At 31.6% G+C, this 13,138-nt stretch overlaps 1 protein-coding gene across 1 annotated transcript in view; it reads left to right on the top strand.

Moving 5' to 3' along the window:
- Nucleotides 1-5,640: 5,640 nt before the first annotated feature.
- Nucleotides 5,641-13,138, top strand: part of LOC114262951 (agamous-like MADS-box protein MADS2) — a 46,211-nt gene continuing 38,713 nt past the window's right edge. Inside the window, exons 1-4 of the mRNA XM_082866694.1 lie at nucleotides 5,641-6,076; nucleotides 9,100-9,178; nucleotides 9,276-9,337; nucleotides 10,267-10,366. Of these exons, the coding sequence (XP_082722820.1) occupies nucleotides 5,892-6,076; nucleotides 9,100-9,178; nucleotides 9,276-9,337; nucleotides 10,267-10,366 (426 nt within the window). The 5' untranslated portion in view covers nucleotides 5,641-5,891. The remainder of the gene's footprint in view (nucleotides 6,077-9,099; nucleotides 9,179-9,275; nucleotides 9,338-10,266; nucleotides 10,367-13,138) is intronic.

Raw genomic sequence — 13,138 nt, forward strand, 5'->3', positions numbered from 1 at the left:
TTTTTATGAAAAAATGTGTATTAAAAAATTGTATAAGTTAATGTATAGAAGAAGATTGGATGGAATAGGCGATACAGTTGGATGAATTCAGGACAGCGTCGGCAGAGTAGAGGCTGGGAGATGATTCCTTGCCCTATCTAAGGGGAAAAAAAAAAAACCACTTTATGCGTATAACATGAATCAAAGTTCTAATTTTTATCCGATCAAAAAAAGTTCTAATTTTTATTATTTTTATAGAAAAATAAAATTTATTAAATCTATACCACTTTAAAACAAGAATTCATAAATATGATTTTAATTACAAAACTATTTGTTAAATATAATTTTGAATAAAGTACACTTTTAAGTTATTGAATTTGATTGAAATTCCACTTCAATCTTTATTATTTTAAATTGAACAGTTTGGTCCTACATTTTAAACTTAATTTTAATTTGGTCATTTAATTCAAGTTGAAAGTTAAATTAACAATTTTGAGACACTTATAACACTTGTGAGATGTATATGTAGAAAAATTTAATAAAAAAATGAATAAAATGACTAAATTAAAGTGTCAAAAACAAATTGTTCAATTTGAAATAAGAGGGTTTAAAGTGAAATTTGAATCAAAGTAAATCAGCGAAAAATATAATTTACTCTAAAATTTTCTTATATGAAAACTTTTTTCCATTTTACAGGTGAGACAAACTTTAATATGGCATTTTTTGAGAAGTTGACTATTTTAATTGGTTATTTGACTTTTTTTACTATTTTTAATATGGTTAAAATAATTCTATTTTTGAAGTTGGCTGGTTAGTGGTGGTTTTTTTTTTTTTTTTTTTTAAAGTTTAATTTGATGGTTGTGAGATAAAAAATGAAATGATTATGAGTTAAATGACATTTTATCTTATTACCTATTTTAGTCTAATTTATCTTTTAATAAGTTATCTTAGCTCAACCATCTTTCCAAACACTCCCTATAGATATATCATTCATTACCTTGTGGTAATTGACTTAATTGCTACACATTATAATTAGGCCACGGGTTTCACTCACATTTTTCTCCTTTTTCTTTTCAAAATTTTCATCAAATTTATCATTCAAATACAACCTAAAAAAATAATTAAAAAAAAGTAGTAAAGAAAGAACCTAAAAATATATGCTGGTGTCATTTTGTAATGGGTGTGGTTTGTGTTCAGTCCGTAATTAGATTGGATCGTATTATTAGGTTTTGTGTGAACTCACTACAAAATTCATATCGATGATCAGAACCATACAATGTGTAGGACTCGTCGAGTATTTCATTTTTGTAAAAAAAATTACGTTGATCGGATATCGATAGTTATCTGATCAAATCATTTTTTTTATCAACGTTCAGTATGATTTAAAAAAAAAAATTTATTAACAGAAATGTCATATAATCAAATAACAATCAATATAATTTTTTTTTTATAAAATTGAAATATTTAATGAATTTTATATATTAAACTATTCAAATTATCGATATTAACTCTGTGATAAATTCACTCATGTAGACACAGGGCAGTAGATATTTCGATCTCTCCAAACCGACCGAACTGAACCAATTTGTCGCATTTTGGACGGATGTGTAATGACGAACGAACGATTGCGGATTAATTTTTTTCTAATCCGCCTAGTTTTGGACGGATGACGGATTTGAGGTTCGTTTGGTCGCAACCGAACCGCCAAACCGCGAGCACCTCTAGTAATTTGTAAAATTTTGTATTTTCAATTTGTTTAGATATTCTGTTTGTATTTTCAATTGAAAAAGAGTTTAGATATTCTATTGTATTTTCAATTTGAAAATACTTTTATCAAATAGCAAGTGTTGATATTTGGTAATTTTGTGTAAAAAATATGAGGCTTAATTTTGTCATTTAAAAAAAATCAAATTAAATAGTTTTTAAATAAAAAAATAATGAAATAGTTTTGATAATTCATGATTTTTTATAGGTATTTATTATTGGTATTTAACAATTTACTTGATAATTTTTTAGTTATATTGAGTTGGATTGTTATAAAAAAAAAATATTGACAAGTTATTGTATTATGTTCAAAATTTTTAAAAATTTAAACTGCTAAATGGATTCGTTTCCATCTGTCAATCTACTCAATTCACATCCGTTAATTCAATAGATAAATACAAATTGATTTTTTTCAATTCACTAATCTAATAAACAAATAACGAATTAATTTTTTTTCGATCGCAACCGAATTGCAAATCCCTTCACAACAGTACATTCATTTCTAAAACCGGAGACACAACTTCGGCTCTGTTTGGTGAAGCTCTGGAAAGTTAGTTCCAGAGCTTCATTTGAACATAACGTTTGTTTAGGATTTTTAAAAATTAATTTTACATTCACTTTTGAAAAACGCAATCGGAGGCGGGAAAAATTTGGGCTACCAATCGTCGCACCGGACGTCCCACTGGATGTCTCACCGGTCGTTCGGCCGGTTGACCTAAATAGTGCAATATATATATATTTTTTAATTGACACGTGTTAATTTTTATATATTCAATAAAAAATATTTTCTGAATTTTTAATTTTTTTTATGAATTTTAATAGAATTTTGAATTGTGTATTTAGTTATGAGTTATAAGTTTTTATATTAAATATCATATGTCACTTCAAAAATTTCTTACTCACTTCAAAACTCTTTTACCAAAAAATTTTTTTATACTTAAATCATAATTTCAAAACTTACAAATTCAAAATATAACTCTATTATCAAATCAAATTTAAAAAACTCTACCAAACGCAACCTTCATTTCTAAAACCAGACTGCGAACAAGCCTTCATCCTTTGTAATTAACGAAAATAGTGAGGACCCAAAGAATATATATGCATTGCTGTGAACTCGACACGTGTCCACCCACAAGTCTGGAATACCCCACTTGTAACGTTGACACTGACTTGCTTTGATTAAAACAAAAGGTTGATGCTGACATTCTCAGTAGATTTTGTTGTTTTCTTTTTTGACACAAACATGAAGTAGCCACTGCTTTTAAGCAAATGTGTTATCAATACTTTTATACAATAATAATGTTTACTAATTTGAATTTTTATGATTGGAATGATTCAAATGTCTCAAAATGATATTATTTTGATAATAAAATAATATCATTTTAATATATTTGAGTCATTCGAATCACGCAAATTTGAGCTACCAAGCATTTTTCATTTTTATAGCTCATTTCATCTTAATATGATGATTTTTTTTGGAGGAATTTAATTTTTTTTAATAATATAATTATTACACTTTAAAAATATTAATTTTTCAAAATTATTTTTGATAGTACAATTTTTTTTGAAAATATCAATTGTCATAATTGTACTTTTTGTGTTGTTAATGAATTTAAAAGAAGGGCAAAATAGAAAATTCATATTTTTTTAATTTTTGATTTTTTAAAAAGGGACTAATATTTTAAGAAAATAAAAAATAAAATAAGTGACTAATATTTTAGAACGAAATAAGTAAATATTTTATATGAATTTAGAATTTATATTATGTGAATTTTATGTAAATTTTACATTCATATAAAATATTTGATAAAAATGTTAATAAAATATTTAGGATTTCAAGTATTACTCAATATATAATAATTTTTTTTTTTTAATATAAGGGGTGTGACTTTTGGTAAGATTTTGAGGTATAAGTCTTAAGGTCTTAGATTCCACTCACTCCAGAGTTTGCCATCGGACGACAACACATATGGTTGACAACACATATGGTTGACAACCTATCAGGCCTGAGCAAACAGTACCTAATGTCAGTAGTGTGAATTCAAATCGCCGCCTGTGTGTCAGTCTGTGAATTATCGCTCAATGATTGAATAATCCTGCTATGTAACAACCATCAAAGGGTGACCTCTGGAGTCTCAACTTCTTATAAGGTCTAACTCCAGCGGTTACGTTTATGTGGTTAGACCTTTTTTTTTTTTTTATAATGATTTTTAATTTTAAAAACATATTTTCATTTGACAAAAAATATTTAGAGCTTATTCAACTTAGAAATTTGAAATTTTATGCTTAACACAATTGTACTTTGAAAAATTAAGTTATTCGGTAATGCTTTATTATTATTATTATTTCAAAGATTTTCTCCTTATTCCTTCTTTAGCTCAAAAAATAATCCAGGGAATTTAAGTTAATTTTTTCATGTTCTAAATAAATTTTAACAAACATAGCGTTTTATTTTAATCTCATAATACAAATCTAATTTTAAAATGAGAAACGAGATATCAAAAGGATTTATTAAAAGGTTTTTATATATAATTATTTTATTTTACAAATTTAAGATTTTTTTAATGAGTGTTCTATTTTAATGTGAATGGTGTTATTTCATTCACATTATTATGTATGAGCGTAGCATTACTCTATTCAAAAACACGACTAGTCCAATGCACAGAATAAATTAAAAAAAAAAAACTATTTTCTCAAAATCATTACAAAAATAAACTCTCCTAGTCCAAGGTCAAGAATAAAATTTCTATTGTGACCACCCCCAATAGTAAACAATAAAAAAATTAGAAAAAAATCTTATCGAGAAATTTCTAATAGTAATGGTGTAAATAACCCCCAAATTTTAACTTCAAGAATAACAGAAAAAAAATAAAATTTATAAATATTATTTTATATAAAAAGAAAGCAATTAAAATTGAGAAAAAATGGGTAACACTATACAAACAAGTAAAATCAGGAATGCGTTATGAGTTTATCAATTTAAAACAAATAGCACCTTTTAATTAAAAAAAAATTTAATTGCCATATATTTTGAGAGATTCAATGTGTAAATTATATAAAACCGCCAAATTGTAATTTCAAGAATAGAAGAGAGAAAAAAATTTCAATTCAAACGTATTACTTGAAATTTTAAAATATTATTTATTGTAAATAAAGTAATTTAAGGATTCATTTGAGATGTGGATTAGTTTTTTGAATTTTTGATTGTTTTAGCCTGGGCTAAAAAACTTCGTTTGGGATAGGTTTTTTGATTTTTTTGACTTTTGTGAGAGAAAAAATAAAATGATTATAGTTTGGATGTGACATTTTATTTTATTGAGCTAAAAAATTATTTTGTCTTTTTGTGACTATTTTAGCCAAAAAATCCCATTTTATCTTATGTCAAACGAAGGTCAAATTGAGAAACTTGGGTAATACTTTAAATTTATAGATAAATTATAAATACATATATTGAAATTTACTTAAAATATAAATTGTCTCTTATAGTTCTAGAAATTACAAATACTCCATTGTGAAAAAAAAATTTAGTAGAAAAAATAAAAATCCTAATTATTCTTTTATACAACAATAAAATAACCTGAATTGTTAATTGAAATATTTTTATGATAACATTAAAATTTGTTAAATGACTCGATAATTTATTAATAAAAGAGATTATTTGTTATGCAATTAGAAATTTGAAGGGACATCATATAATTTTCAAAATCACATGAGCCAATCTGTATTTTAAGTAAAATTTTAGGGAATGTATTTTATTTTATCCTAAATTTTTATTAGGAGTGAACTATCAATTTAAACTAAATAACAAATTTTAATTAAAAAAATAAAAAAAAAATCTTACTGACACAAATTTAGAAAGATTCTGTGTAAATTATAGAAAAATAGCAATTTTCAGGTTATAGATTGAAGTGAGCAAAAAACCATGTATAATACGTAACCAAAGATAGCTTACCCTCAAGGCTCAGGGTTTCCATTTCTCTCTATCTCTCTTTTCTCTTCTTTTATTTCTTTTATTTCCACTATTTCCTTATCTCTCTTTTGGTGTCCTTCACATGCTAGGGACTTCTAGAAGTGGGTTCACCCCTCTTAACCAAGAATACAATTTAGAGAGAGAAAGATAGGAAAGAGGTGTACTTTTAGAGAGAGAGATGGGGAGAGGAAGAGTAGAGCTGAAGAGGATAGAGAACAAAATAAACAGGCAAGTGACATTTGCAAAGAGAAGGAATGGAATTCTCAAGAAAGCTTATGAGCTCTCCGTTCTCTGTGATGCTGAGGTTGCTCTCATCATCTTTTCTAACCGTGGCAAGCTCTATGAGTTCTGTAGCAGCTCTAGGTATCCTCTCTCTCTCTCTCTCTCAATATATATATATATATATATTATATATGCATGTTTGGTGTGTGCATATATGTGGGTATCCTTTTGTCCTAATTGGGTTCATCAGATTAGGTTTTCTTGTCATGTGTAAAGTCTTATAGTCTTGTTTTCCACCAAGATCTGTACATGTTTGATCATTTCACAATATTTCTTTGTTTCTTCAAAAAATTTCTTCGATTTTCTTGGTTCTTGGTTCTTTATGTTTCGATCTATTTCATGTTTCATCATTTCACAACATTTGTTTGTTTCTTCAAATATTTTCTTGAATTTTCTTGGTTCATATTATTTTTTGATCGGCAAAAGAGATTTTATTACTCGAAATAAAGAAATAAAGAATACATCGAGAAAATAAGGATTACGGAAGCAAGACTTCATCACTTGATATGAAGATTTTAAGATTTTCTTGAATTTTCTTTCATCATTTCACAAGAGTTATTTGTTTCTTCAAATCTTTTCTTGAATTTTCTTGGTTCTTATTCTTCGAGCTAAGATCTATTTTCTATAGATGCAATTTTAATATTTTCATTTTCAATAAAAAATGAAGCTTTTTGTTATTATTATTGAAGAAGAAAACCTATTTCTTTGTATAATAATATTAAAAATTTTAAATAAGGTTTATTGGGTTTTAATTGTGTGATTATGGCTATTATTTTCTTGGTGTAAAATCTAAAATTTTCAAATATTAATGGTTTAGATTAAGCTACCAAGGCCTTTGTTAGTTAATTATGATGCAAATTGGTGCAACATATTCCTAATTTCCATTTTAATTTTACTCAAAAAATAGAAAAAAAGAAAAAACATTATGTTAAGATTTGATTTGCAGATAAGTGAATTAATAAATGGTTTTGAGAAAGAGAAAGAGAAAAGGGCTATACCTGTTTAGTTCTAAAGCTGCAAATCTGTACAAACCCTAAAGGCCTAGTTTGAACTGTTTGCCTACAGTCCTCCTCAGTCCTATTCACTTCTTCTTTTATTATCATTATTTTTTATAATCTGAAAATTACAGCTATGAAAGATGAGTGATCAAACAACTCCACAGATCTTACCAATTAGTACATACACATTTTTTTTTTTCTTTTAATTAGTACTTATGTTTTACTAAATTGGGCGTACTTTTAAAAAAAATTTACATATTTTTTTCTTGTCTAAAAATTTAATTGAGATTTCATCAGTTTAAATTTAATAATCTTTCTTCTATTAATGGCTGCTTTATTTATCTTCCTTACCCTTTATTAAAAGTTATAAGAAATTTACAATTTTTCTTTAATAATTATTTATTTTTATGTATTTAGACTACAAAAAAAGAATATAAAAAGGAAATTAAACAATAGATTGCATTTTTAGTTATCGGTTGTCATCTTCATTTGTACTATGTGTGAGATGCTAATCCATTCAAGAGAGTAATTGCACGTAGACATGAAGAAAAAGTTATTAAAATTAAGTTTGTTGCGATTGCTTGATATTTTCCCTAAAGTTTGATAATTATAGTTGATTTTGTGATAAATATCAGTCCTTTTTATCAAATTACCGTTTGACGAGACTCGATGTAAAGATCTTATATAAAAAAAATCAATATTATTTAGCACTTTTAGTCATGTGATTTTACACCCCCAAAAAATTGATGATCAAATACCTTAAAAAATGTCTAAAAGTTTATAGTCTTCTCATCAAAATAAAATTTTTTTTTTTGTTTTTTTCAAAGTAATACATTTGGACAAACTTTGCAAAAGATAAGTAAGGCATGATATTTGAAAATAAAATAAAAAGCAGTGAAAACATATACATGACTATGCACTCATTGACCACAACAAAGAATGCTAGCTTCATTTTTTTCTTTTTGAAAGTGGATTGAAAAGTTCTCGTTATCTTTGCAATTATAATTTTTTTTTTTGTTATCAGAAAATGAAAAAGACTTTATTAATAAGAAATCAAGATGCAACCTTACATTATACATCAATAACGAGAAACGACGAGACACACTATAAGCATCAAAACATCACTCACTCTAAATTATTAACACAATTAATAAAATACACTCTATGAGATCATTAAAATATGCATTATGTGTTACCTTGATATGCAAATTCTCCATTTTGTTAGTGTCTTCGTTAACTACTGTAATATAGAGAACAAAAATAAATAGAGATTAAATTGACAAAATTAAAGAAATGGTCCATGGTCCAATTGAGATGGACTTTGCTGACGATGGATTGGTCTTTGTTGTTAGTAAGAGCCTACAAACAAACCCTTAAAGAGTACCCCCGACCAGTTGACCATGATGATTGGGTCAATTCGGAAATGGGTATTCCCAGCCAATTTGGTACTCTCCCATCTAGCTCAGTGAGGTCAATCTACCAAGATACTGAATCCGACCTATACCATTGGGCTTGACCTTTATTTGTCACCCATTGGGGTGCTTGTGTCATGGGCTTGGGCCCTACTGGTCCACTTTAGTGGTCTGTGGGCTTGGGTTATATGTACATATATCCTTGTTAATGGAGAGTTTTGTGCTCTCCGATGATTTGACTTTCTTTTCGATGCCATTTTAGTTGGGATGAGAGTTTTGCTATAATGCTTGGAGCACTTACCTTTATTGATGTATCTTATTAATGTTTAATGTTCATTGTTTTTTCATTACTAAAGTTTTCCATTGAAAAAAATCATCATTAATGATTTAAATGCCGTCTGAAATTGGGATAAAATTATAGATAGAGAATCTAAAGTGGAATGAAGCAGCATATGTGTATTTTATCATTAATTGCTAAGCTGTTCATTAGCTCTTTTTATTATTTTTTAATATAAATATATATATATAGATTTGAGCTGTTCATTAGCTTTATTATTTTATTTATTTGTATATATTTTTTTAGGTAACGGTTTTAGCTTAATTGTAGCATACATTACTAGCATTCCCTTTTTTTTTAGATCCCGAAAGAAATAAAGTTCTGATTTATTTTTTTTCTTGTTTCAAATTTAATTAGCATGATGAAGACGCTTGAAAGGTACCATAAGTGCAGCTATGGTTCACTGGAAGCTAACCAACCTGCCATTGCAAACCAGGTCGCCGAAATTGTTCTCTTGCACCTCTTTTTTATTAAGGATTTTGTTATGCAACTGATTATGACAACACTAAATGACTAACCATGTCCTAAAGCAGAATGGCTATCATGAATATCTGAGGCTCAAGACTAGGGTTGAGATCCTACAACAATCTCAGAGGTAATCAACACCCTTTGCCAAGTCTCCCTTTTCTATAAATTTTGATTTTTATAAATTCATGAATGTTACACAATTTCGTTATACTATTTCTTCTCTATATCTAGTCAAAAATCCATGTAATAGGTTTGGTTAGCTTCCACTTGGGCGAGGTTGGTTTTGGTGTTTGTGGTTGGTTACTCACCAACTCTTGATGGTGTGTTAGCATATGATTGGGCGGTCTTATCGGTGCCAACTTAGTTGGGATTAACTTGATTCGCTATGATGCTTTTTGCACTCAACTCACTTTTTTTGCTTTATTGATATAATAGTCCTCTGATTCATCCGTAAAATTTCTTTTTTTTTGCTAATTAAAAAAAAAAAAATGTAGCTTTTTTTAGTTGTGTGTTGTGATGCCCCAAGTAGCCTACTGGTCCAACGACTTGAATGGAGATCTCTCGAGAGAATGTGAGGATATAAAGGGAAAGTTTGTAATAATTCCGTACCACATCAAAAAGTTGCATGAGTGTTCTTGGAAATAAGACAACAGTAGCTTGCTATTAAATAACTTGGCTTAAGTTTTTTTTTTTGTTTTTTTTTTTTTTTAATCAGTGAAATAAAAACGAATATATTAATGCACAAACTTGGCTTAAGAATTTAGATCAACTTTCTTCAGGTCATTAATAAAATGCCTATGCCAACTAACTTACTAGAAAGTTACTGGTGCCTCGTATCCATATCCCATTACCTATTCAAAATGAGTTGTTTTGAGTTTTTTTTTTTGAATTTTTGTAAACAGTCATGTCTCTAAAATGAAAGTTATGAGTGTTTTGGAATTTTATTTTATTTTATTTTATTTTATTTATTGTTTTTGTCTCTCAAAAAGGAAAGAAACAAATAATGAAAACACAATCCAAACTTGAAATCTGAATATTCAATTCTGATTGCTGCAGAAACCTGCTTGGTGAAGATTTGGGTCCATTAACCACAAAGGAGCTTGAGCATCTTGAGCACCAACTAGAAAACTCCTTGAAGCAAATCAGATCAACCAAGGTGCATAACAAGTAAAAAAAAGCATGCATGTACTGAATTGCTATCTCTGCAATGGATTTATTTGAACTTTATTTATGTTTTATAGTTGATTCTCACTATTAAAACCCCTTTTCATACTGAAAGATTAAACTTGATGAGAGATGTGAAATGATAATGAAGGATTGAGACTACTATATGCAATGTTAGTGATTGAGAGGGGAATTTGTGTCGAACAAAGGGGCTGAGCAAAATTCAATTTGGGTCCCGTTCTAACAACCAGGTTGGAAAGACACCCAGGTGTTGGGCTGAGATGTCTAATCGGCTCGGACCAAGGGTGGAGTTCAATCAAACGGTAGCCTTGCTTTCAACCGAGCTAAGGGAAGGCCAATGATTTTGGCCAAGCTGTGGGGCTAGGCGGAATTTTCCTGGATGAACAGAATACGATCGAGCGAGGAAACGGTTAAGGTTGGTAACTCCGCTACGAGTGGGCTAACCATGTAAGCCATGACTCGAGGCCGGGCAAGGTTGGTTTGGATGAGTTCTTAGATGAGTTCATCTAACTTGATTGAGCTGAAGGTGACTAGTCGAGCACCTCGAATTTAGACCAGTTGCAAGTAGTTGGTCTTGAAGGGTGGACATCATTGCATCAGGTTATGGATAGCTCGGCAAGAGTTGACACGTGGCCTAATTGAGGTGCGAAGGAGGGAACCTGTCATCCGTACGCGTCAATACCATTTGGCTATTTTGTCAATATTGTTTGGCAGTATTGATGCACACACGTATAAGGCGGAAAAAGGATAGTACATCCACTCATCCAGGAAAAGACAAGCAATGTAGTGTGCGCACAAACTATATAAACCCTATGGTGTCTCCATGCAACAGGTTTGTGATCTTTTCTTACATATCCTGTTTTTTGTCTTCTTTCTCTCTTTAAAGGTGCTAACTTGGCAATCAGAGGAGTTTTTCGGCAACACACCCGCCGGGTAGCTCACCGTCGCTGTGCTTTTAGGTTTTATAACACCGTTCAGAGTAATGCAAGGCTTGGACAAAAGGAGTACGGAAGCGAAGAATATTTGCTTCTCGTACAATTAGCGCTATTTGCGGGAATCCGACAAACAAAGCCTTGGTCTCCAAGCTTTTTTGTCCACTTTTCATGGCGACCAACGATGACGTTCCGGAATCTATCATCGATGACATTACACCAGAGTCAGTCTGGTGGCATGATGACTTGCTTGTCGTCCCGACGATGGCTAGTTTGGAGACCTCCACGCGAGGGCCCCCCAGAGACGCGCGAGACATACGTGCAAGGAGTTCTGGGCGCTCACTGAGCCCAGAAGGGCGCCACCGACGGCGAGAGTCGCACATTCAACACTTTGAGAGCAAGCTGAGGGACTAAGAAGCCATCATCATAAAGATGGAAGCGGAGATGGAAGCTATGAAGCACCAACTAAAGAGAAAGGATGTTGCTGGAGTAGGAAACCATAGTGAGTGCCCCCAATCCCACCATTCTGGTTGTCGGAGTACGCGGCCAACTCCTTTACTTTCCATTATAAGGAGTTTTAGAGTTGACGACTCCGTCGTGCTGGCGGAGGTGTCTTGCACTTGAGAAAGCACCTACCGTCCTTCACAACTATTGACGACGTTGAGATACTCGTATTCCGATCGATCAAGAGATCTGAAGGATGTATTGGAAGAGCGAGCGTGTTGGCAGTAGGTTCAGAGGGTACCGGCACTGCAACGGTTGGCCCCCGGAGGTCATGCCAGTGAGGAGGTCATAATGATACCGCCTCGCCTAGTAGCGCACCTACCACTAGATAGGGATTTGGCGCGGCTGCGCGTCATTCTTTTTTCCCTTGAGATAGAGAAAACGTCGCTCCTCGCTGGTTTCCACCAGTCAAAATTCATGCTCTATGAGGAAAAAATTGATCTGTATATACATGTCAGCCGCTACCGGCAAGTTATGGCTGGACACAGGTGAAACGATGCACTGATGTGCCTTATTTTCCCATCGAGTTTAGGCGAATTCGGCCTAAAATGGTTTAAGAGGCTGCCAGAGGAGAGTATTAAGAGGTGGCAGCAGTTGGCGAAGGCGGTTGTCACCAGATTTAAGACAAACACTAGAATGCCCAAAGAAGTTGACCATCTTTTGGAAATCAAGATGGAACCGAGTGACTCGTTGAAGTCGTACATTGCCAAGTATTGGAAAACATTCAACGAGATCCTTGATTGCCCGACAAACCTAATAATCACTCAATATAAGCACAGTTTTCCCGTCAGACATAGATTTAGGGACTTGTTTGCCATGAACCAACCATTAACCATGGAGTTATTCATGCAATGCATCAACGAATACATCCGAGCTGAAAACGATGCGGCGACAACTGCCGTGAAGGCAAATTCAATAGTGGCAAACAAGAGAGTTGCGGAGAAAGTTCATGCAGTTGGACAGGAGGAAAACCGTTCGAACAACCACAAAAATAATTGCAATAGTAAGAATCGTAACTCTGACTGGGCAAACTATCCCCATAATGCCGCAGACGATGCTAAGAGAAAGCTAAATGCCCGAACAAGCATTACCACGGTCTTCAAAATTCCAATCTACCGCATTCTTAGCTAGATCCGTGATGAGGAATACATTTGGTGGCCGGCTAAGTTGAGAGATGCCTAAAGAGGCTTTAATTTGAGGTACCACTGCACCTACCATTGACGAAGGCGTCAAGGCCGCGCCTTAGGGCCAAGCAGAACCTAACGGCTTAGCAGCCTTAGACGCCCCTCCGCAAGGTGTGATCAACG

Source organism: Camellia sinensis, chromosome 4 (genome assembly GCF_055761805.1).
Source record: "Camellia sinensis isolate YWXY chromosome 4, ASM5576180v1, whole genome shotgun sequence".
NCBI classification, from domain to species: domain Eukaryota; kingdom Viridiplantae; phylum Streptophyta; class Magnoliopsida; order Ericales; family Theaceae; genus Camellia; species Camellia sinensis.